This window comes from Drosophila teissieri, chromosome 2L (assembly GCF_016746235.2).
Source record: "Drosophila teissieri strain GT53w chromosome 2L, Prin_Dtei_1.1, whole genome shotgun sequence".
Classification (NCBI taxonomy): Eukaryota; Metazoa; Arthropoda; class Insecta; order Diptera; family Drosophilidae; genus Drosophila; species Drosophila teissieri.
The window spans coordinates 17,732,280-17,753,082 of NC_053029.1; the positions used below are offsets into that span (position 1 = coordinate 17,732,280).

The window sequence follows — 20,803 nt, forward strand, 5'->3', positions numbered from 1 at the left end:
ACTCACTAATACCATCACACTGCCTGGAGCTCTCGCTCTCACTGTGCGGCTATCGGTGTGCTCGTATGTTTGCTGGTGTTAATTACCAATACCACTTAACATTTAAATGTTCTCTGCTCTCTGCTTATGTTTGGAACCGGCTAAACTGTCAGGTGGACCAGATCAGCTGTTTCGATTCCAGCTCCTGAAGGAATTGGTTCTGGACTTACTGGGTTATTTAAATAAGTTTAAAGGAAAATAAATAAGCAAAACTGTACTTTATTATGCGATTCTTTAGAATTCATTCGTAACAAAGTCCATACTTGGGTGAGGCCCAATCAGGTTTTTTAGAGGCCCCTGTCGAGTTTCATACAAATATAGAGACCTCGCACGAGGCCTCTTCATTCCCCTTCCAATGTCCCTCAATCTTCTATGAATTGTTTGTTAGTCTACACACAACACCACGTACTGTACATATATGATACGATAAGGCAGCGCCCGTTTCCTATCTCTATCGCACCCGCGAATCGAGTCGATCCAGCGGGGTATAAAAGACGGCCAGCTCTCCCAGTCAGTATTCAGTAAGCAACAAGTGTGCGAGCCAATAACAGCTACCAGCTGAGCAACGAGCAACTAAACAGGTTTTTTCCAAGTCAAACTAATAATCAAACAGCAAGATGCGTTTGGGACAGACCGTACCTAACTTCCAGGCCGACACAACCAAGGGCCCCATCAAATTCCACGAGTGGCAGGGCAACTCGTAAGTGCCATACAACCCCTTTTCTGTAATCGATTCTCACTAATCGTCTCTCTGATCGCCAGCTGGGTGGTGCTTTTCTCTCACCCCGCCGACTTCACCCCCGTCTGCACCACTGAGCTGGGCAGGATTGCGGTGCACCAGCCGGAGTTCGCCAAGCGGAACACCAAGTGCCTGGCGCATTCCGTTGACGCACTAAACTCGCACGTGGACTGGGTGAACGACATCAAGAGCTACTGCCTAGATATTCCCGGGGACTTCCCCTACCCGATCATCGCCGACCCCACTCGCGACCTGGCCGTCAGCCTGGGCATGCTCGACGAGGAGCAGAAGAAGGATCCTGAGGTGGGCAAGACCATCCGGGCCTTGTTCATCATCAGTCCGGACCATAAGGTGCGCCTCTCCATGTTCTACCCCATGTCCACTGGCCGCAACGTCGAGTGAGTACCTATTACGGGCTACAACTATTCATAATCTATAATCTCAACTGACGATCCTGTGTTCTTATAGCGAGATCCTGAGGACCATCGACTCTCTGCAGTTAACTGACCGCCTCAAGGTCGTGGCCACTCCTGCCAACTGGACCGTGAGTATTTCTGCCTACTTAATGCAAACTGTTTCGTACTAACTATGATTCGTAAATAGCCTGGCACTAAGGTCATGATCCTGCCCACCGTCACCGATGAGGAGGCCCATAAACTCTTCCCCAAGGGATTTGACAAGGTTTCCATGCCGTCTGGAGTAAACTACGTCCGCACAACAGAGAACTATTAAAATAACCATTTGTGATCTTGAATTCCCAAATCAATTATGTGCCATAACTCCTAACATATATTATATGCATATGCAATAAAAAAATTATTTTAACAAAATATTCAAAATTTCGTATTGTTTTTATTAGTTGTATTTTTGTATTTTGGCAAAATTTCTACGTTTTCAATATACACTTAGGAGAAAAGAAGAAGTAATGCCCCGTATAAATTCAAAATATTAAAAACTTGCCGCTGAAATCTATATCCTTGTAGAATTCAATAAGATGTTTCAATCCAGTAAAGCAGCCATTTGCAACCGTATAATGTTTATTTATATACATACATACATATGTATGTACACAAGGTATATTCTTTTTTCCCGTTGCGGGCAGTAAATAAATTACATATCATATAGGTAAATTAATATTTATCGAAAAGTACAAAATGTCTGTTTTAATTTGATCAAAATCGTTGGTTTCGATCATAAAGTTTTTTTTCTTTCGGTATGAATCAGTTTTTTATAATACATAACGGTATAAAATGTAAGTTATGTTCTTTGGTAGAAACATTCTTTATTGGTCACTAATTACAATAAGATTAAATACGGTGGCTAATACCTTGCAGTTTTTCTTAAACTCTGGGATAATTTGTTCCACTATTTATTAGTCGATGGTGGTGGGCAGGTTCGCAATTTGATGCTGTTGGGACAACGCAATTAATTGTTGTTCACTCAGAAATGGCACAGATATACTTACAGTTTACTTGGTTTACATCACATAATACTACTATTATTTATTTATTCGTCTGGCCTGGTATTGCTTTTCGGCTCCTCGTGGATCAGGTACTCCTTGGCCATGGTGTAGGCCAATCCGGCGGTCAAACATCCGACGACTGTTCCCTGGGCAGCCACACGCAGCTGCATCAGAAAGACGCTGGTGCTCATGGTGCCTCGGTTCCGATATTTGTAGGCTCCAACCAAACCTGCGGCCACGAATCCGGCAATACCCACCAGCATGAAGGGCGATTCCTTCACTTTCCGGGATAATTTGTTTGCCTGGGCGACATCTTCGTCGGTTTCAAAGAGAGAATTGGAACTCATTTTGAGCAGGTATAAAAACTTGTATAGGAATCTGCTTCCCTGTTTTTTGTAGTTTGCCTAATAATTGCCAACTGAATTCCGAGTGAGAGAGATCGCTGCCTTTATACCCACTTGCTTTGAGGCGATCAGTGAGCGAGATAGATATACACAGTAAGTGAGTTTACCAATGAATACATATGTACATATGTATATACGCAGATATAGTGTACAGCTGAGCGAGCAAGGCCTCCCTGTTTTGAACGTCTCTATTTTGAATGTTGCCATGTACCTGCCTTCGTGAAACTCTTGACGTTATGATAAAATTCTAGAAGTTACCTCAAAAATGGCATATGTTTATTATATTATATCCATTATATATCCCCTTTTCCAATAAGCCAGAATTAGTGGCTATTTTAAAGAGCTTTACGCCAAACAGCTGATCCAACAGCTGATCAGCCCTCCAAAGAGTGCAAGTAAGTAGTGAGAGAGGAAGAGAGCGACACGCCGCGTACTGGTATTTGTGAGTGCTGGTAAAAAACGCATACTACCATGGATTGCACGAATCTCACGTTCACGTACACAAAACGAGCCCCCAATTCGGAGAGAAGAGCGAGTAAAGTATTGAGACTGTGTGCGTGGGCCTATCGAAAATTAGCACACCAGCGTATGTTTCCTCTCAGTAAGTCACACAGATGGATCGAGTGGGTTAGGGAAGTCAAATGTGCCGAACGCTAAATTAGTCGCAAAAAGACTGTTCACAGGAAGGAACCCCAATTGGAAGAAATATGTAATATAAATTTAAAATACGATATTAAACTGTGCTGTGTTATGAAATATGTGTGGAAAGATCATACAAACAATGACTATGATTCAAAGTGCATACTGTACTGCATATCATTTCTGAGCAAAGCCTTATACACATTTTGTGGTAATTTTCCATCGGTTTCTGGTTTGTTTGTCAATAACAAAGTGGATTCTTTGGAAGAGGGGAAATGTCGAATGCGGTGATGCCGGGAAGAGAGATGCACAGCCACGCGATCGGTATAGTTGGTTGGTTGATGGACTATGGAATGGGTGGGAGTAGGAGGGGCCAGTAATGAGAGTGGGAAGGCGAGAGCGAACCGGGTCAAATCAGCGATGGCTCACCCAGATTCCAATAAATCGAATTCAAAATCTTGTTATCGTTATCGGACAAGAGTTGGGCTACAAATTCCGTTTGCATTGATTCAGTTCAGTGTAGATTTCCACTTCACATAAGCCAGTAGCATACACTTATGGCTAAGTTTATAAATGATATCAGTAAACTCATTGATTCCTGCAGAGGTCGAATGGTTTTGATGGAGGCGTTATGCCAAGGTGCCAAATTGGTGGCAGGATACCACATCAAGCAATGTTCCAATGTCTGCTTAGAAAACTCTGGTGAGCCACCCGTGCTCCAGTACACTCTGGACTGCGAACTGAACGACTATGAACCGGATCGCATTACGGCTCTATTGGCGGTGATGTCCAATGCGGTGGATCTGCTTTTCTATCCCGTCGACAAACTTTTGTGGCTGTCTAAGAATGTCAGAAAACAGGAATCCTGGCGCTATGTTAACTCCTTACTTTGCATGCTCTCTGTTTACCTAAATGTCGTGAGATCATCAAGGACTTTCTCACTAAAAGGCTATAAACTAAGTTACCTGAATGTTTTGTCCCTTGCTCGCCTCTTGGTCGATCTGGTTCACACCATCTGCTTTGTGACAAGGGGTAACCTGTGGAGCATAAAGCATTCATTCCTTTACATGATAGCTCTTGGGACTGTTTCCACGGTACTGGGAATGTGTCAGATCTTGACCGGAAGACAGCTGAAGGCCAAGTAGAAGGTTTTACCATTAAATCCGATTTTGGTGAATGAAATTTACAGATAGCCGTTATCATATTTTTGGCACGCTGATATTGATAAGAAATTTATATGAGCCTTCAGTTGGTAATCGTGTATTAATGTGTACAAATAAAATAATTTTAAATACATTTACATTACATCTACATTTAAATTTGTTTTAATGTTTGTGCATTTTCTTGTTATTGCAAATGTAAACGCAATAGTTATCAAAAAAATGCCTAATCAGAGGAACAAATAATTTTAAAATATTTTAGCTATTCCGCTCTGAAACTATAATAATTATAACTATAATAATTTTAGAACCACATTATTTTCTAGAATATCTAAAGCAAAAAAAATCACATTGGCGCCTAAGTTATCGATATCGATTTCAATTCAGGTTGATCACCCGGTTCGCTCTTTATTTTCTTTCCCCTTTGTGATTTCCTCCTGAAAGACCGCTGCTCTCACTCACACTAACGCAATCTTAAGCCCCTTGACTACAAATTTGAGGTTGTTTACAAACAACCTGGAATACAGTAAATTACGAGAAATGGAAAATTACCACAAAATATAAGTATGTAGTGGAACCAAATGGTTTTGCGTCTTGAATTTAACTCTGAAACTAACCACAACTGAATTCACGGACTGTACTTTTAGCACATGAAAAAGCATTTAATTTATTTAATTTTACACTACTACACCCTGAAGTATACACACTGCTTCTACGACACTTGTATTCACTACCTAGATCTAACCATCCTCTATTAATCAGATACCAAGCTGGGTTGCTTTCATCTGCACTGTCTCTGGCTTCCCAAAACCCACTTGATCTATTCGTGTGACTTACTGAGAGAAAACCTACGTTGGTGTGCTTATTTTCGATAGACCCACGCACACAATCACAAGATTTTACTCGCTCTCTCTATGAATTGGAGGCTCGTTTTGCGTAAGTGAACGGGAGAGCCGTGCGATCTATGAAAGTGTGCGATTTTTACGGGCACTCACTAATACCATCGCACTGCCCGGCGCTCTCGCTCTCACTGTGCGGCTATCGGTGTGCTCGTATGTTTGCTGGTGTTGGTGCTTCGCCTCTAATCACCAATACCACTTAACATTTAAATGCTCTCTGTTTATGTTTGGAACCGGCTAAACTGTCAGGTGGAGCAGATCAGCTGTTTTGATTCCAGGTCCTGAAGGAGTTGGTTCTGGACTTACTGCGTTATTTAGACAAGTTTAAAGAAAAATAAATAAGCAAAACTGTACTTTATTATGCGATTCTTCTAGAATTTATTCGTAACAGAGTCCATACTTGGGTGAGGCCCAATCAGGTTTTTTAGAGGCCCCTGTCGAGTTTCACACAAATATAGAGACCTCGCACGAGGCCTCTTCATTCCCCTTCCAATGTCCCTCAATCTTCTATGAATTGTTTGTTAGTCTACACACAACACCACGTACTGTACATATATGATACGATAAGGCAGCGCCCGTTTCCTATCTCTATCGCACCCGCGAATCGAGTCGATCCAGCGGGGTATAAAAGACGGCCAGCTCTCCCAGTCAGTATTCAGTAAGCAACAAGTGTGCGAGCCAATAACAGCTACCAGCTGAGCAACGAACAACTAAACAGGTTTTTTCCAAGTCAAACTAATAATCAAACAGCAAGATGCGTTTGGGACAGACCGTACCTAACTTCCGGGCCGACACAACCAAGGGCCCCATCAAATTCCACGAGTGGCAGGGCAACTCGTAAGTGCCACAGAACCCTTTTCTCTAATCGAATCTCACTAATCATCTCTCCGATCGCCAGCTGGGTGGTGCTTTTCTCTCACCCCGCCGACTTCACCCCCGTCTGCACCACTGAGCTGGGCAGGATTGCGGTGCACCAGCCGGAGTTCGCCAAGCGGAACACCAAGTGCCTGGCGCATTCCGTTGACGCACTAAACTCGCACGTGGACTGGGTGAACGACATCAAGAGCTACTGCCTAGATATTCCCGGGGACTTCCCCTACCCGATCATCGCCGACCCCACTCGCGACCTGGCCGTCAGCCTGGGCATGCTCGACGAGGAGCAGAAGAAGGATCCTGAGGTGGGCAAGACCATCCGGGCCTTGTTCATCATCAGTCCGGACCATAAGGTGCGCCTGTCCATGTTCTACCCCATGTCCACTGGCCGCAACGTCGAGTGAGTAACTGTTACGGGCTACAACTATTGATAATCTCAACTGACGATCCTGTGTTCTTATAGCGAGATCCTGAGAACCATCGACTCTCTGCAGTTAACTGACCGCCTCAAGGTCGTGGCCACTCCTGCCAACTGGACCGTGAGTATTTCTGCCTACTTAATGCAAACTGTTTCGTGCTAACTATGATTCGTAATTAGCCTGGCACTAAGGTCATGATCCTGCCCACCGTCACCGATGAGGAGGCCCATAAACTCTTCCCCAAGGGATTCGACAAGGTTTCCATGCCGTCTGGAGTAAACTACGTCCGTACCACAGAGAATTATTAGAATTTAAATAAGTTATCAACTTCGTTTTCTACGTTTTATACCATATTATAAAGTACCAGACTTTAGTGTACAATAAAGATTATAGTTACAGAAATTGCTTTATATTTTATATTTGAAAACAATTTCAATATTTACAGTGCATTTGCTTTGTTTAGTGATTATGTACACTATGTACAAAGCTTTATTAAACTGTTATATACATACGTGTATATGGCAAATTTTAAAGTGGTTATACCCGTTACTCGTGCAGTATAACGGTATACTAGACTCGTTGAAAACAGGCACCCACAGTATGTAACAGTATGTAACAGCCCACCGTGGGCGTGGCCACCGCTCAAAACGACACCCCGCACCCCGCACCCTGCACCACGAACCCCAGCTTTTTACCATGCCCACTCTAACGCCCACAAACCGCCAAAAACTGTCAGTTTTGAAGAGCCTCCTTCGCACATCCACTAGCTGAGTAACGGGTATCAGATAGACGCGGAACTCGACTATAGCGTTCTCTTTTTTTTTTATTCTCCCCTCCGTTTTATTATTTTGAACTAAGGAAATTTTAAAATACAGAATTTGAATTTGCCTACACATATCGTTGATAATTTTTGAAAGAGCAATCAGAAAAAAGCCAACCTACAAAACAACGAACATAAATATTGGATTTCGCCTGAAAGTATGCGCCACCAAATAATTTTGGAAACAACTGTGATGCAATGATAATATGTCTTACATATGTACTCGTATATCAACCAACACTTTAATTGAGACCTATATTCGCATTTCCAAAAGCTACCCTATTTCCGCATCGCTGACTGTAGAAAGAGCTTTTGCGCCTGAAAGCTGCCGCTTGAAGTCAGCTATCGAACAGCTGATTTTGATAAGCAGCGCCTTCGCCCACGCCGCATGTTTTCCTTCTTTGCTTTCGCTTTCGCTTTGCGTTGCTTTCGGTTTGGCGCTCCGGCTCAGTTCAAATTTAGCGATGCGCGCGTGCGGTTGCCGAGCAGTCCAAACATAACGGTGAACGGTAAACGGTCCTCGAAACTGTTTTTGCCATATATTTGTCTTATCGAATCGCCGACTTTGGGCCTAGGGACCGCGGCTCCCCGAATTCTCGCATTTTCGCATTCTGACAAAGTGCACACCTTTTGGGAGGCGGCGAAAACTTTTGGCCGCGAAAACTTTTCCACTTGTTTGCCCATGCGGTGCGCTGGTGTGTGTTTGCCAACTAATCCAAACATGTGAGGCTGCAAACAAATCATCTTCAACACTATGTTATATTCCCATTCCAAAGGAGCGTGCCCCAAGTGATCTGATCGGCCCCAGAAAAAGTTTTCCCTTGACCAGTTCTAATGGTAAATGCAACGATAAAGTTGTTTTCCGAAATTCGGCGAAAAGTTGCCAGCCAACTGTCCTCATAAAATATGCCAAGACATTTACATCGCCCGGCACAACTGCTTTAAGCCCGCTGGCACCCGTTGGCCATCAAAGTGTTAAAGTGCTATAAAAAAAGGTACGAAAACATACTCCCTCGGCGGCCATTGAATAATGCATTCAATTACGAATGTCGCCAAAATACAAAATACAAAAACAAGCAACAATTTATGCGCATGTGAAGTGTGGGTACAAATGTTATTATTCATACACGCTATTGTTTATTTTGCCTAATGCTCGCTCTCGGACATACTGTTCATATTTAAAGGGTCCTCTTAAAATGTATGTGGAAAGTAATTAAAGGATTGTTTAGCAAGTAATGCTTATTGTTAGGCAGGCAATTAAACATTGCAGTGGCCCATTTAAATAAGTCTACCTATTCCGTACTATATGACTAAAAAGTAGCTTGCTGTATGTACCACAATAATGTATGGTACACAATAATACATTAAAATAGATATGTTGAAATGGTTTTTAAAGATATTAAAATATGGGAGTTATTATAAGTAGAAGGTGACACCATTATAACAAATGGCCAAAAATAAAATAACATTACCTATATTTATACCTATACAAAGACCCAATTAGGAATATTTTTTTTGGAAAATACCTTCACAAGAAATTGGGTTGAATAAACATTTAAATACAATTAACTGCTTATTCGGGATTATTTAAAGGTTCAAAAGGTGGCACAAACAAGAGTAAAATCGCATTTTAATTGAAAGTCAGCGGTACCCAAAACCGTTAGACAGATCAGACCGCCATAAGCCTTAAATATTAATGAAACGATTAAGCAAACTTTTCATTTCGTTTTGATTTTTTTTCTGAAAGCAGCATTTGCACCCCCTCAACGGTTTTTCTTTGTTTTTTTGTGCACTTCATGAAATGTTAATTTTAATTAAGCGACGCTGCGCAGCTGAGAAAAGAAGTTAAAAAATAAAACCGGGATTAAAGGAATGTGGAAAAGCGACAGGAAAAGTTGGAGTATGTATATACTCGTATGTATGTAGCTGAGGGAGGGGAGCTACAATGATAAAACACAACCAGAAAATAAAACAATAAGTCTGCAGTTGATGATGAGCAGGTGTGTGGCGTTCTAAGGGACAGGAAATGCGGATTTCCTTCGCTTCTGGAAAAGCGGGTCAAGTTTTTGTTATAAAATATTCCAAGTGTCACAAAAAAATAAACCAACGAAAATAATAATAACGAGTGGATGTGCAAAAGGGGGTCGGGGGACCGCGGATGCGGCTTGTTTAGCAGCTTCGGGGTCCTTTGGTTAATACTTGTGCAACAGCAAGAACAACAACAACAACTACAATAAAGCCAAAAGAAAAGCTACAACAACAAGTAAAAAAAAAACAACAACAAAGACAACTGGCGACGACTTCTTGCGGGACATTGTATAGGCCAAAGAATAATAAAGACTTGGAAAAACAAAGACGCCAAGAAAATCCCCTCGCTCACAGTGTTGATAATGAAAGAGCGGAAAATGCACCTGCAAAATAAGTGTAATGCCGCGGGGGAATATATTATTATTTTGGTATTTTAATAACCAAGTATTTTAATATTTGTTTTATCTTTGTGTACACCTCATTTTGGACAAGTTACTAACTTACTTAAAATAATATTTCTGTCTGGGTCAAATGCTAATCCTTAAATTGAAATCTTACGGTTTTTTATAGAAGCCCTTTCTGGGTCCTTTTTAAAGTAATTATTCTCGCAGTGTAGGAAGAAAAGGTTGGGGCCAACTAAACGAAACACGCGAGAGCGAAAGGCTTAGGAGCACAGGTCTGGGCAATTATTGTTGATGAATACACCCACAGAGACCAATAGGAAGTAGGGCTGACCCCCTCCCCCCCAGGCCCTTTTCAGCACGCAAAGTGTAGGTCTTCTTTTTGGGAAATAATGGAAAGCGTCCCTTCATCCTGTGCATGGAAAACAATAATTTGTTATCTGTCCGCTCGGAGGATCCTCTCACTTTCGGGCCTAAGAGCAGTCTATAAATCACAAAAACCGAAAAATATCCTATATATCTATGCGTCGGCTAGCAAATCGTTTTGTGTGCGGGCAAAAAGATAATTAAGACATTATGGCATATCTTGGCAGCCACATACATATAACAATACATAAAGGCCCGCTCAATGCGGTGGCATTTCATAAATTATGATTAGAAATTTAATGGGTTTTGCACGGCGCAGGAAGCAGCTCCATTTACAGCCAAACAAATGGCCAAACTAACCAACCAGATATGTTGAAATCAATATTAACCGATTACAACAGATTTATTCCTGCAGAAAGAAACATAAAACACGTGTTTGCTTAAAATAAAGCACAAATTCAATAAATGTTGTATTTAAGGCGTTCGACGTTCAAAAACTGAAAGCAATTGCATGTATTTGGTATCCATTGAAGAGGAGAATGTTAATTTAAAACCAATAACGTTGCAACTTTACTTCTCGGTAAATAAACTGCAGAACCAAATTATCTTGTTAAGCCCCCTACATAAAACCGGCTTAGCAAATAATCCTTGAAGATTCTTTAATTAGTTTTCACTGAAACTTTAATTCCATCAGAGCACTATAAATCTAATTGGGAAACTAATTTGCCAGATGCTGCTTACAAATATGTTAATTTCGCCAGCGCTAATTTGCTGTAACTAATTAAAAAACACTTTAAGTGAAATATTTCCCAGTCGCATAAATATGCCAAATTGCGAGGAGCACACCGACGTAGATTCTCTCCGGAGTAAATCTAATTAATGTGCAGGACAAACGGGCGGGAAATTTATTTAGCGCATTCGGAGAAGGCAAAGGACACCTGCCCACCGCCCACCGCACACCGTTCACCCACTGCCTCCCCCCACTTCATTTTACTCCTAGCGGCAATAATTGCGTACATTTTTCAGAAACAGACAACAACAAGTGGAGCACTCCAAGTGCCTTCAAGTGCCGGCAATCTGTGTCCTGTGTGTGTTTTGACTGTCTGAGCGACGATTTGATTCGGCTGCCCGGATTTCTGAAGCATCAGCATCTATATATATATTTTATACTATGCTGTATACTGCGGCTATGGGCCAGCTTCGTACCTTTCTCACTCATATGTCTAACTGTCTGTTTGGTTATCTATTTGTTTGTTTGTTTGTTTGTTTGTTGGTCCTTGGCGCTTGTTTGCGCGTGTTGTTTGAATTGAATTTGTTGCCTTTGACGTGAATTGGATTGCTGACAGACTGGATTAATGGGCCAGGCTGAAAAGATTTCGAAAATAGCAGATAGATGCGGTCAAATCAAAAATGTCTAATAGAAATTGTAGATTTTTTAAAGTAATAATAACTTGGACGTGTTTCTGACCGATTTCCAGGCTAAGAAGTATTCAGCAGCAATAAGTTATAGCATATTTTTAAGCACCTTCATCGACTGTGCCCAATACACATGCAATATTCAAGCACAGTAAAATAAATGCTGGGCACTTTCCTTATTGATTTCCTTCCCTTCCGTTTTTTGTGCATACTTCCAGAGCCATGTCCGAATTGGGATCGATACACCTGCACGCACCTGTCGCGAGGCCGTTGTAATGCTAATAAATTCTCGGGTGCCATTGGTTTAATTAAAGAACCGTCAGAGCCGGACTCCGCGGAGGGCACTCGACCAGCCTGAAGAGGTGGACGGGCCGAGGGTAGGGGCATTGTTCGACCAGAAGGACACTCGCCAATCTGTGGACGCGCCTACGCTCGCCGCGGCCCAATCGGGCCACTGGCGGCTATCTGCTGACGGGCACAAGTGCGCCGCGTGACGATGAGTTCGTCGCAGGACGGAGGCATCTCCTGGATCAGGGCAAGGATAAGGATAAGGATCAGCAGCAGCAGCAGCAGCGGCTGGGGCGGCGGGGATACGCACCTGCCGATGAGTGTTTAATTAATGTGACTGACTTTAGTGATATTCAAATAAGTGAGGGGACTGGCGGCGAGGCAGTGGCCAAGACCATCACCGAGCTGAGAGTGCCCACCATAACGACCACGAACAGCAGCTCCATCCACAGCAACAGCAACAGTAGCAACATCAACAGCAACAGCAACAGCAACAATAGCAACATGTCGCGCCTCATACAACCGCGATATCGTTTTCGAGATCTATTGCTGGGCGATTTCTCATTCAACGATGACGGCGAAAGGTGAGTGAAAATGTCTATTACATTTACATTGCGCATACGCCTCATTGGCGATGCAGCAGTTAGCGTATCACAATTTGCTTATTGCTTCCGAAAATAGATTCTTAATTACACTCGCCAACTGCAATTGGCAAAATGATTTTCTCCCCGCTACTGGGGATCGATTTATCGATTTTTACTTAAGGCGGGGATAACGCCAATGTCCTGTCTTCTGAATTATTCAAGCGAATGTTTAAAGCTCGTTACGTCATTCGAAGTCCAAGTCCAAGATAAAACGAAGACAAAATCGAAAGGGGTAAAAATAAGTTGGCACTTTCATGTATATTTATTTTATTTTATTATTTTATTTTATCTTAACAATTGTAATTTAATTTTTATATTTATTATTTTTAAATACGAAGTGGCAAAAAAGGGTATTCAGTATGAAAAACATTAATCCGCTTCTAAAAACTGCAAAACCTGCAAGAAAAATTCGTTTGATTCAATATATAAAGCAAACACACGCAGCGTAGCCATTTTTGTAACCGGTTCCCATTCCCCCGATGCAATTGTTTTAAAAAGTAGAACATTTCGCATAAAAACCTGTCTAAAAAGGAGAACCCCGAAACCAATCAATATCTGCAGCTCTTGCCATTCTGTTTGAGTGCCGATTCAGTGCCACGAAATTACAAAAACCTGAAGTGGATTCACGGCAGAGAAGGGGTCGCGAATAATTTGATTTAGCTATTGTGAGCTTCAACCATAAAAACTGAAAACCATATCGCTATTCTACACATTCAGCGCCATAACGAAATGACTGTGATAATCGTTATGAGTTTTTAAATATTTTTTATTTGGGTCGAGCAGCTTTCAGTGAATGCTCAGTAAATTTAGTTATAATCCAATGATTGACCACAGCATATCTACCACATTATTTGTTACTCTTTGCTTGATTACAATGGGATCAAAGGCGAAAGTAAGGTGTTGTTTACCATTGGATATTGAAAACATTGTACATTGTATATTATTATTTTTAGGAGCAGAAAATGAGAGCCGTGTGCTTAGGCTTGGAACTAAAATACAATAGAACAATGGTAGAATACTTTGGTTTGGTTCCAGGACAATCCCAGATGATGATGATTAACTCAACCAAGCTGTTTAAAAACGTGTTTTTGGACAGTCGAATTGAGAACGCAGACTCAAACAGAACTATTTATAATATCAAAAACTTATCCATTTGTAGCTTTTTAAATAATCGCTTGATGTCCAAGGTTTTCTCGGCGATCTATGAAGGATTTGTGGGTAATTCCACGGCCTTTAGATGCCCAGTCCAGCCAGGTGTATACTACCTAAGCAATAGTGTCAGAGAAGTCGAGGTGCCCATGTTTCATCCACCTGGAGTGTTTCGATTGACTGTCAGACTAAAGGCTGAAAAGGATGGCAATCTGCTCGTAGAGCTCATCTGGCGATATCGTGTTAGGCGCATATGAATTTCCCTTGCCTTATTGTATAATTTATTTCACAAGCATTTTGGAAAACTAATCCCCCGGTCGGCATAAACATTGACTGTTCATGTTTCCCCTTAATAAAACCTGTAGATGTCACAATTATTAGCTCATTTATATTCGGAAGACCAGACTAATGGGACATTATGGTTTGTTCGTTTAGTTTGAAAATGAAGTTCAGTTTCGGTGGATGTTTGTGTAGCTTTCTATGGATCGCTGCAGTCGTTTTAGGTGTGGATCAGGAGGTAGTATCAATATAAAGTAACCAAATGAACACTGATTTTCTTCACATACCACAGCAACCGCCAGTTTTCAAAAGAGGAGGCTCCAAGTTTATCATGGAATCATTGGTGACCAGTTGCGATCACAAGTTTGTGGAGTATTTCCAAAAAGTTCCCGACAAGGTGGATATTTACACCTTTCGCGTAGTAAAACTGGCTAAAGCCTTCACCATCGATTTCGCTGTGAGGGTGGTGAAGACGAAGAGAGTGATGTACAAAATTGATAACTTTGACGGCTGCCAGTTCCTGATGAATCCCCTGATGAATCGCGTTTTCGGAACTGTATACAAACGACTGGTCGTGAATGGCAGTTTCTTTAGTTGTCCGATCAGGCCGGGGGTGTATTACATCAGGAACGAGGGTTCCGTGGCCATGTTGCCTGCTTTCCAGCCGCCTGGAAGATACCAAATCACAATGCGCGTCAGGATGCACGAGAGTGGGGACCCCTTTGTGATGGAAATGCTGTGGGTATACAGCGTAGTTCGAATTAAATAAAATCGGGCTTTCACTGAAACAAAGAGTCATATTTTAATTTAATACTACCTTAGGATAATACGTGCATATAAAGATTATTAAAGTTTTACCCTCTTTAGAAGAGGTACATCTAGCTCTTTTGATTAGTATTAATTGTGCATGACCGCAACTGGTTTTTTCCGCATTTGTTATTGAGTTATCTTTATCTCGAATAATTGGACTTGAAGTCGATTAATAGCTCATCAATAGCACCTGAAATCAACCTGAAATCGTTTAGCCAGTTGACGTTCCATGGCTGTCAATAGTGGTCATATTTTTTATCTTTGCCTAATTGGCTTACTGTGTTTCGTAGAAGAACATGAGGTAATCTCAGCCTTCAAGTTTTTTATCAAGTCTAGTGAAATATTTTAATTTCCGCAGTTAACTGCCGTTCAAAAGGGTAATACAGAGTACCGCCTAGAGTCGCTGGAGACAAGATGTGATCACGATTTCGTGGAATATTTCCATAGAGTGCCCGACTCTCAGGTTCTATATACTTTTCGTGTCGTAAAGTTGGCCTCCGCTTTTACCATCGATATAACAATTAAAGTGCTTAAGACACATCGAATTATGTACAAGATAGAGAACTTCAAGGGTTGCGAGTTTCTTAACAATCCTGTTGCATTTAAAATGTTTGGCGAATCATACAAAACCTTGGTGGTCAATGGCAGTTACTTCAAGTGTCCTATCAAGCCGAAGATTTACTTTCTGAAAACCGACGGCATTATGTCCATGATACCAAGCGTCCATCCATTTGGCCGCTTTCAACTATCAATGCGTGTAAAAATGACAGAAAGTCGTAAACCATTTGTAATGGAAACGCTACTAAACTATACAATTGTGCGCATCAAATAAAATAATTTCCAGTTTGGTCTATCTAAAATATTATGAGTGTTTAATTTCTTCGTAAAAACTGTGAACGGGATTGTAGATTATCAGTGAAGTTTTAAAATTGGAATGCCATAACGCTCTTCACATTTTTCATTCTATACCCACTTACTTTACATTTTTCAAAAAAGGAAACATGTTTTGCATCCTATAGTTCTTTAAGACAAGTATAAAACCTCTATTATGTGAAATATTTTTCCTTCCTGGCCAACTTTGGTGCTCTATACACTATTCGGATTCAGCAGTGATATTCCATTTAAAGTAATAAAAACATAACAAATATTTTTATGGTGAAAAACATTTGGCGCTCGGCGCTTCCTGAACAGCCCTCTACTTTTCAAAGCATTTGGCCAAATTTACAAGCAGCTGGTGGTCAATGGCAGTTACTTCGAGTGCCTCATTAAGCCGAAGGTTTACTATCTGAAAAATGAAGGCACGGGTCCGTCCACCTGGACGCTTCCGACTAACGATGCGGATAAAGAAGCCAAAAAGGCCCATTTGCTGCGGTGAAAGTATAAAATTGTACGCACTGAGTAAAGACGTTTGCCATTTCAGCTGTGTGAGCACTTTATAAGTTTGTGCAGTTTGTGGTCATTAAGGAGAAAGTTACTAATGTGTGAAGGAAGTTGCAGGAAGTGTCTGGTAGTTGCCTGAACTGCCATTCACTACTTTAGGGAAGTTCTGATTGAAAATCAGTTTAAGGGTATTGAAATATAAATGTAGTTTGCCATTTCCTCGCTTTAAACTTTGTATGCGCGAAAATTAAACATTAATAAATAAAACGCTCTCTTTAAGGTATTAAGTAAAAGTTATTAAGTTATTTTCCACCTGAACGATTGGATTGTGGCCAATTAATATACCATTACTCGAATCGTGGTGGAAAAAATATAAACATTTATTCAGGTGCAGCTCCCTGGCGTTCAGTGGCGTTTCTCTCTTGTCGTTCAGTCTGCAAAAAAGACCGAACAATCAAATAATTTAAATTTCAACTCGGATTTCATTTCGGAGTCGGTAAAAATTTAATATGATCAAGATTTTGTGGAGTATTTTCGTAAGGTCGGGTGTTAAAATTGGTAACCGCTTTTAAAACGCTTTTTAAAATAATAGAAAGTTACACAGTTGTTAATTTCTGAACAATCCGTGCTGTTCAAATCTTTCGGTAAACATTGTAATCATCTGGTGGTCCACATCATTTTTTTAAGCGCCTAATAGCGCCTGAATACTGAATCTTAAGAACGAGAAACTGGTAATCCAAACTGGTAAAAGTGTCCAAAAGTTCTAATAATTGTATTCCACTATTACACATAAGCTGTTATGAGAATTTTATAATTTATGCACAGCATGTATCATGTACCTAGGCAAGTACTGAACAAATGTGTCTGGTAGTTTTATATTAATTACGCCAATCATGTTTATCTTTAATCATTAATTGGATTGGTGGGCAATTAACTGCTCATCAGTCGAATAGTGGTCAGAAAAAAAACCTTTGGTCAGTAGGTACATGATGGCTTTCATTGGATGTTTTATTCTTTTCTTTCGGCTGACCTGCATACTATCAGTACTAGCAATAAATGAGGTAGGCGCAATTTAAAAGCATCTTGTGTACTGAAATAGAGTGTCCAAAATTATCTTAGCCAATGGTCTTTAAAAAGGGCAACATAGAGTTTATCCTGGAATCTCTGGAGACGAACTGTGACCACGATTACGTTGAGTATTTCCGCAAGGTTCCGAACACGAAACTGCTTTATACCTTTCGAGTGGTCAAACTGGCACCTGCTTTCACCATCGATATTACAGTGAAAGTGATTAAAACCCAGAGAATTTTCTATAAGATGGAGAACCTAAAGGGCTGTGACTTCCTAAACAATCCGCTGCTGTTCAAGATGTTTGGCGAGGTCTACAACCACCTCGTGGTCAATGGCAGTTACTTTAAGTGCCCCATCAAGCCGAAGGTTTACTACCTGAAAAATGAGGGTACGGTCTCAATAATTCCCAGCATCCATCCACCTGGACGCTTTCAGCTGTCGATGCGTGTGAGAATGGCGGAAAGTCGAGCGCCGTTCGTCATGGAAATGTTGTGGAAGTATAAAATTGTGCGTATCAAATAAAAACATTTGCAATTCGGGTGGTGCGCTGTGCAAATTGCTTGAGTTGAGTTGAGTGTAGGCCGTGTAGTTAGCAGTCATTACTTCATAAGTTCCGCACACAAGGACCATACGCCTCGCAAGTTGCTCATACGCAGCGTAGTGCGCACTCGTTGCTCATACGCAACGTGGTTCCCACTCACTCCCAGAGGTGCCATAACGTGTGGGACGCCCGTGTGCGTTTTGGCACTCGCAAAATCATAATTCGCCGGCAATGCCTTCTTTGCATTTAATGTAGCGTAAACATTTTAATTTTTTATAAGCCCGGCCGCCCCAGCCATTGCCAATTTCGCACGGCTCTTCCCTGCTCAGCTGACTGCGACGTGCGCAAGTGGCCGTGGCTGTTGCCTTTATAATGCCACGTAGTCCCAACCACTTGGCCTGGCCCAGCCCGGCCCATAGCACATGGCCCATGGCCCAGGGCCCAGAACTGGGGACGGGGTTGTTCACTGTGTCACGGATGCCTGCACGTCCTGCCTGGCCGGGATTCCCTACCAGAAATCGGTTATAAACGGCTTAGTAAGCTCCGGCGCTTGTTGAATGGCTCCCCAATGCTTCAAGGCTATTACCTATGCCACCCAAACGACGCGATCCTGTGCCCCTAGTGCCTTTGGTTCTGTGCCGCAAAACCCACAGAAAGGCTGGCATATGTGCAAATTTATTTACTCGCTCCACACACCACTCGACGACGGATTCAATTTCGCATTTTATTAACTTTTGATAACTTACCCAGGACTTCGTCACTTGAGGTTGGGGATTTACTACTTGTAAAATGGATATATAACTCAGGACATATTTCAATGCTTACTAAATTAGACAAAAGCATCAATCTAAGAAAATTGGTTAGCAAGCTAAACATACTAACATATAATTCAATAACATTAATTATGACGGAATTCTAATCTTGCGTGTTAAATAATGTGTATATTGTTTTTCAAAAAACCAAATATATCTGAGTCCTGGGGTTAGAGCATTAGATGTCCACTATTCCTAAAGGACTTTCGGGATTGACTTAAAGGCTTTGTGACACAGTGTAAAACCTTATCGGCAAAACCCTTTTACTTTTATGTGAAATATTTAATATGTACGCGGAAATTGCGCTTTTGTTTTGTGAGCGTTGACGACAGCATTGCAAGATCATGATTTATGGCTCCTTAACTACAACACTTTTACGGCCTAATCCGTCCTTCAAGGAGGGGTCCAAGCCCAGAATATTTAATTGCCCCTCCAAATGGCTGTGGAATTTCTGATTTTAATAGCCGCACGTTCGAGCCGAGCCAGTTGGCAATTTGTTGGTCCTCGTTAACAGATGAAATTGTCCGCATTCCTGCACAAATATAACATTTCCGACCTGCTCATAAAGGTCAGAGGTCGCGTCACTTAAAGGTACCGTATACAATCCACTTTGGCTTCATTAGCAAACAAATTCCCGACCAACGACCAACGTTCTTGGTTGTGCGCCCTTGAAATGATTTGGAAAATGTGCACACAATTTTTCACTGCGTAACATGAGTAAAATGTTCAATTAAGCCAGCTGGGCCTTTGTTTACCTTTTCTGAAAAAGGATTTTTGCCCAAAGACTTCCTCATTATACATAAGTGCCCAAAGAAAAATATGAAAGTAACAGCGGGTAATGCCCTCAACAAGTTTGCACAGGAAAATGCGAGAAAATCTGGGAAAATGCTTTTCCAGGCTGAGTAACGGCACATTACACGCTTTCGCACGTTTAACACAATTTTCCCGCGAGCACCTGATAGGTGGCACTTTCTCTCTTGACTTGGTTAGTCCGCATCGAAAGTGCAGCTATGGCCTTCGCCAAATACCTCAGCGTATCCATTAGTGCTGATTATGCTGTTTAGCAGAGAATATGGAAATTTTGTTTGGGCCTGTTTGTGAAATACAACTTCTGACATTTTCCATTTACATTCGTACATCTTTTGGACACATCCCTCACGTGAGCCGACACACTTGTGTGGTTTACCATAATAACTTATGTAAATCGTTTCCTCCGCTGCTCGTTTTTCTAGTTTCCACTAGCATTCAACTGCAGTGCTGCCTGCCAGTTATTAGTTGTATACCCCGTACTTATCAAAGGGCATACAGACTAGCGCTTATTAAAGAAACTCGTTTTGCATAGGATTGAATGCTTTGCTATGAAAATATCCTTTTAATGTGTTTTCCTAAATAAGTCCTCCCATTATGCGGACTTAAGTAAATACAAAATCTATTAATTTTTAAAAAAGTATTTTATTTATTTTGTCGATTGTCGCGAATATCAGATACCTCTCTCCATGCGCCTTTTCACAGGGAAATTCGAACTCGTGTGAGTCCGGAAGTGAAAACTAAAGCAGGGTTGCTAGAAGCAAAGCGCCACCTAGCTCTCGAGATATTAATTGCTCACAACTAATCTATGATTTACCTAAATTTTATTCCAATGGAGGGTAATAAGTAGACTCAATTCCTATGAACGTTATTTGCGCACATTTGGTCGGCTCCCCTTTATGACAGGTTGGACAGGTGCTGGTTCCTCACATGCCCCAAACGGTCCCAGGTTAATCCTCGAGGAGCTCAGCTGAGTGACGAGGGTGGTGGAGCTGGCTGGCTGGCTTAATCCACACGACTATAATTATAATAGCATTGTGTACAACGCACCCACAGGCTGTTGCCATTGCGCTCTCAATAATGGATATGTCTGCGAATACATGAAGTACACGCCGCAGGGTCCTTGGAGGCTCTCCTGTCGCATTAATGCTTGTAAAATGGTGTGCATTATGCATACAGTTCTAAATTTAGGACCCCTAGTGTTCCGCTATTAAGACTGGCGGTTTGTGCCGACGGCTGACGGCTTCAGTGATTTAATCCTCCGAGTAAATATAAAGTTACGCCGGTTGATTTCTGCAGAGCGCCACAGTCTGAAACTTATTCCAATTATCCTCTAGCTAGCGAAGAATATTAAAAG

The 20,803-nt window shown here is 41.5% G+C and overlaps 9 protein-coding genes across 13 annotated transcripts in view; 8 read left to right on the plus strand and 1 right to left on the minus strand.

Moving 5' to 3' along the window:
• The first annotated feature begins 507 nt into the window (after nt 1-507).
• LOC122611494 (peroxiredoxin-6-like) lies at nt 508-1,610 on the plus strand. Its single transcript, XM_043784623.1, has 4 exons — nt 508-739; nt 802-1,176; nt 1,247-1,322; nt 1,382-1,610. Exons 1-4 carry the CDS (start codon nt 657-659, stop codon nt 1,508-1,510), a joined length of 663 nt encoding a protein of 220 aa, XP_043640558.1. The 5' UTR covers nt 508-656; the 3' UTR covers nt 1,511-1,610.
• Nucleotides 1,611-1,935: 325 nt separating this feature from the next.
• On the minus strand, nt 1,936-2,664 carry LOC122611498 (HIG1 domain family member 1A, mitochondrial-like). The gene is made up of 2 exons (XM_043784629.1): nt 2,244-2,664; nt 1,936-2,186 (listed from the first exon to the last, which is right to left on the minus strand). Exon 1 carries the CDS (start codon nt 2,585-2,587, stop codon nt 2,285-2,287), a length of 303 nt encoding a protein of 100 aa, XP_043640564.1. The 5' UTR covers nt 2,588-2,664; the 3' UTR covers nt 1,936-2,186; nt 2,244-2,284.
• Nucleotides 2,665-3,366: 702 nt separating this feature from the next.
• LOC122611496 lies at nt 3,367-4,701 on the plus strand. Its single transcript, XM_043784626.1, has one exon. The coding sequence runs from the start codon at nt 3,841-3,843 to the stop codon at nt 4,426-4,428; it is 588 nt and encodes a 195-aa protein (XP_043640561.1). The 5' UTR covers nt 3,367-3,840; the 3' UTR covers nt 4,429-4,701.
• A 1,284-nt stretch (nt 4,702-5,985) lies between these two features.
• On the plus strand, nt 5,986-7,036 carry LOC122611495 (peroxiredoxin-6-like). The gene is made up of 4 exons (XM_043784625.1): nt 5,986-6,179; nt 6,241-6,615; nt 6,679-6,754; nt 6,814-7,036. Exons 1-4 carry the CDS (start codon nt 6,097-6,099, stop codon nt 6,940-6,942), a joined length of 663 nt encoding a protein of 220 aa, XP_043640560.1. The 5' UTR covers nt 5,986-6,096; the 3' UTR covers nt 6,943-7,036.
• A 901-nt stretch (nt 7,037-7,937) lies between these two features.
• The window catches only part of LOC122626629 (potassium channel subfamily T member 2), a 95,018-nt gene continuing 82,152 nt past the window's right edge, over nt 7,938-20,803 (plus strand). For 3 of the 5 annotated variants that reach the window (XM_043806952.1, XM_043806957.1, XM_043806958.1), the window contains exons 1-2: nt 7,938-8,449; nt 11,884-12,537. In XM_043806952.1, the coding sequence (XP_043662887.1) occupies nt 12,458-12,537 (80 nt within the window). In that variant the 5' untranslated portion in view covers nt 7,938-8,449; nt 11,884-12,457. The remainder of the gene's footprint in view (nt 8,450-11,883; nt 12,538-20,803) is intronic. The other 2 variants (XM_043806953.1, XM_043806954.1) reach the window with 2 other exon arrangements.
• On the plus strand, nt 13,560-14,003 carry LOC122626636. Its single transcript, XM_043806966.1, has one exon. It carries the CDS (start codon nt 13,560-13,562, stop codon nt 14,001-14,003), a length of 444 nt encoding a protein of 147 aa, XP_043662901.1.
• On the plus strand, nt 14,209-14,794 carry LOC122626633. Its single transcript, XM_043806962.1, is given in 2 exon segments — nt 14,209-14,249; nt 14,338-14,794. Coding segments are annotated over 2 exon segments (498 nt in total).
• LOC122626632 lies at nt 15,065-15,667 on the plus strand. The gene is given in 1 exon segment (XM_043806961.1): nt 15,065-15,667. A coding segment is annotated over 1 exon segment (603 nt).
• Nucleotides 17,338-17,808, plus strand: LOC122626634. Its single transcript, XM_043806964.1, has one exon. The coding sequence runs from the start codon at nt 17,338-17,340 to the stop codon at nt 17,806-17,808; it is 471 nt and encodes a 156-aa protein (XP_043662899.1).

What these genes read in the sequence shown, in the direction of transcription:
- LOC122611495 (XM_043784625.1), top strand. Translation starts at nt 6,097, where the DNA reads ATGCGTTTGGGACAGACCGTACCTAACTTCCGGGCCGACACAACCAAG. An exon ending in TCCACTGGCCGCAACGTCGA is followed by an intron (nt 6,616 to 6,678) that starts GTGAGTAACTGT and finishes GTGTTCTTATAG; the next exon opens with CGAGATCCTGAGAACCATCG. An exon ending in CCACTCCTGCCAACTGGACC is followed by an intron (nt 6,755 to 6,813) that starts GTGAGTATTTCT and finishes ATTCGTAATTAG; the next exon opens with CCTGGCACTAAGGTCATGAT.
- LOC122611496 (XM_043784626.1), top strand. Translation starts at nt 3,841, where the DNA reads ATGGCTAAGTTTATAAATGATATCAGTAAACTCATTGATTCCTGCAGA.
- LOC122611498 (XM_043784629.1), bottom strand. Translation starts at nt 2,587, where the DNA reads ATGAGTTCCAATTCTCTCTTTGAAACCGACGAAGATGTCGCCCAGGCA.
- LOC122611494 (XM_043784623.1), top strand. Translation starts at nt 657, where the DNA reads ATGCGTTTGGGACAGACCGTACCTAACTTCCAGGCCGACACAACCAAG. An exon ending in CACGAGTGGCAGGGCAACTC is followed by an intron (nt 740 to 801) that starts GTAAGTGCCATA and finishes TCTGATCGCCAG; the next exon opens with CTGGGTGGTGCTTTTCTCTC. An exon ending in TCCACTGGCCGCAACGTCGA is followed by an intron (nt 1,177 to 1,246) that starts GTGAGTACCTAT and finishes GTGTTCTTATAG; the next exon opens with CGAGATCCTGAGGACCATCG.
- LOC122626636 (XM_043806966.1), top strand. Translation starts at nt 13,560, where the DNA reads ATGAGAGCCGTGTGCTTAGGCTTGGAACTAAAATACAATAGAACAATG.
- LOC122626634 (XM_043806964.1), top strand. Translation starts at nt 17,338, where the DNA reads ATGGTCTTTAAAAAGGGCAACATAGAGTTTATCCTGGAATCTCTGGAG.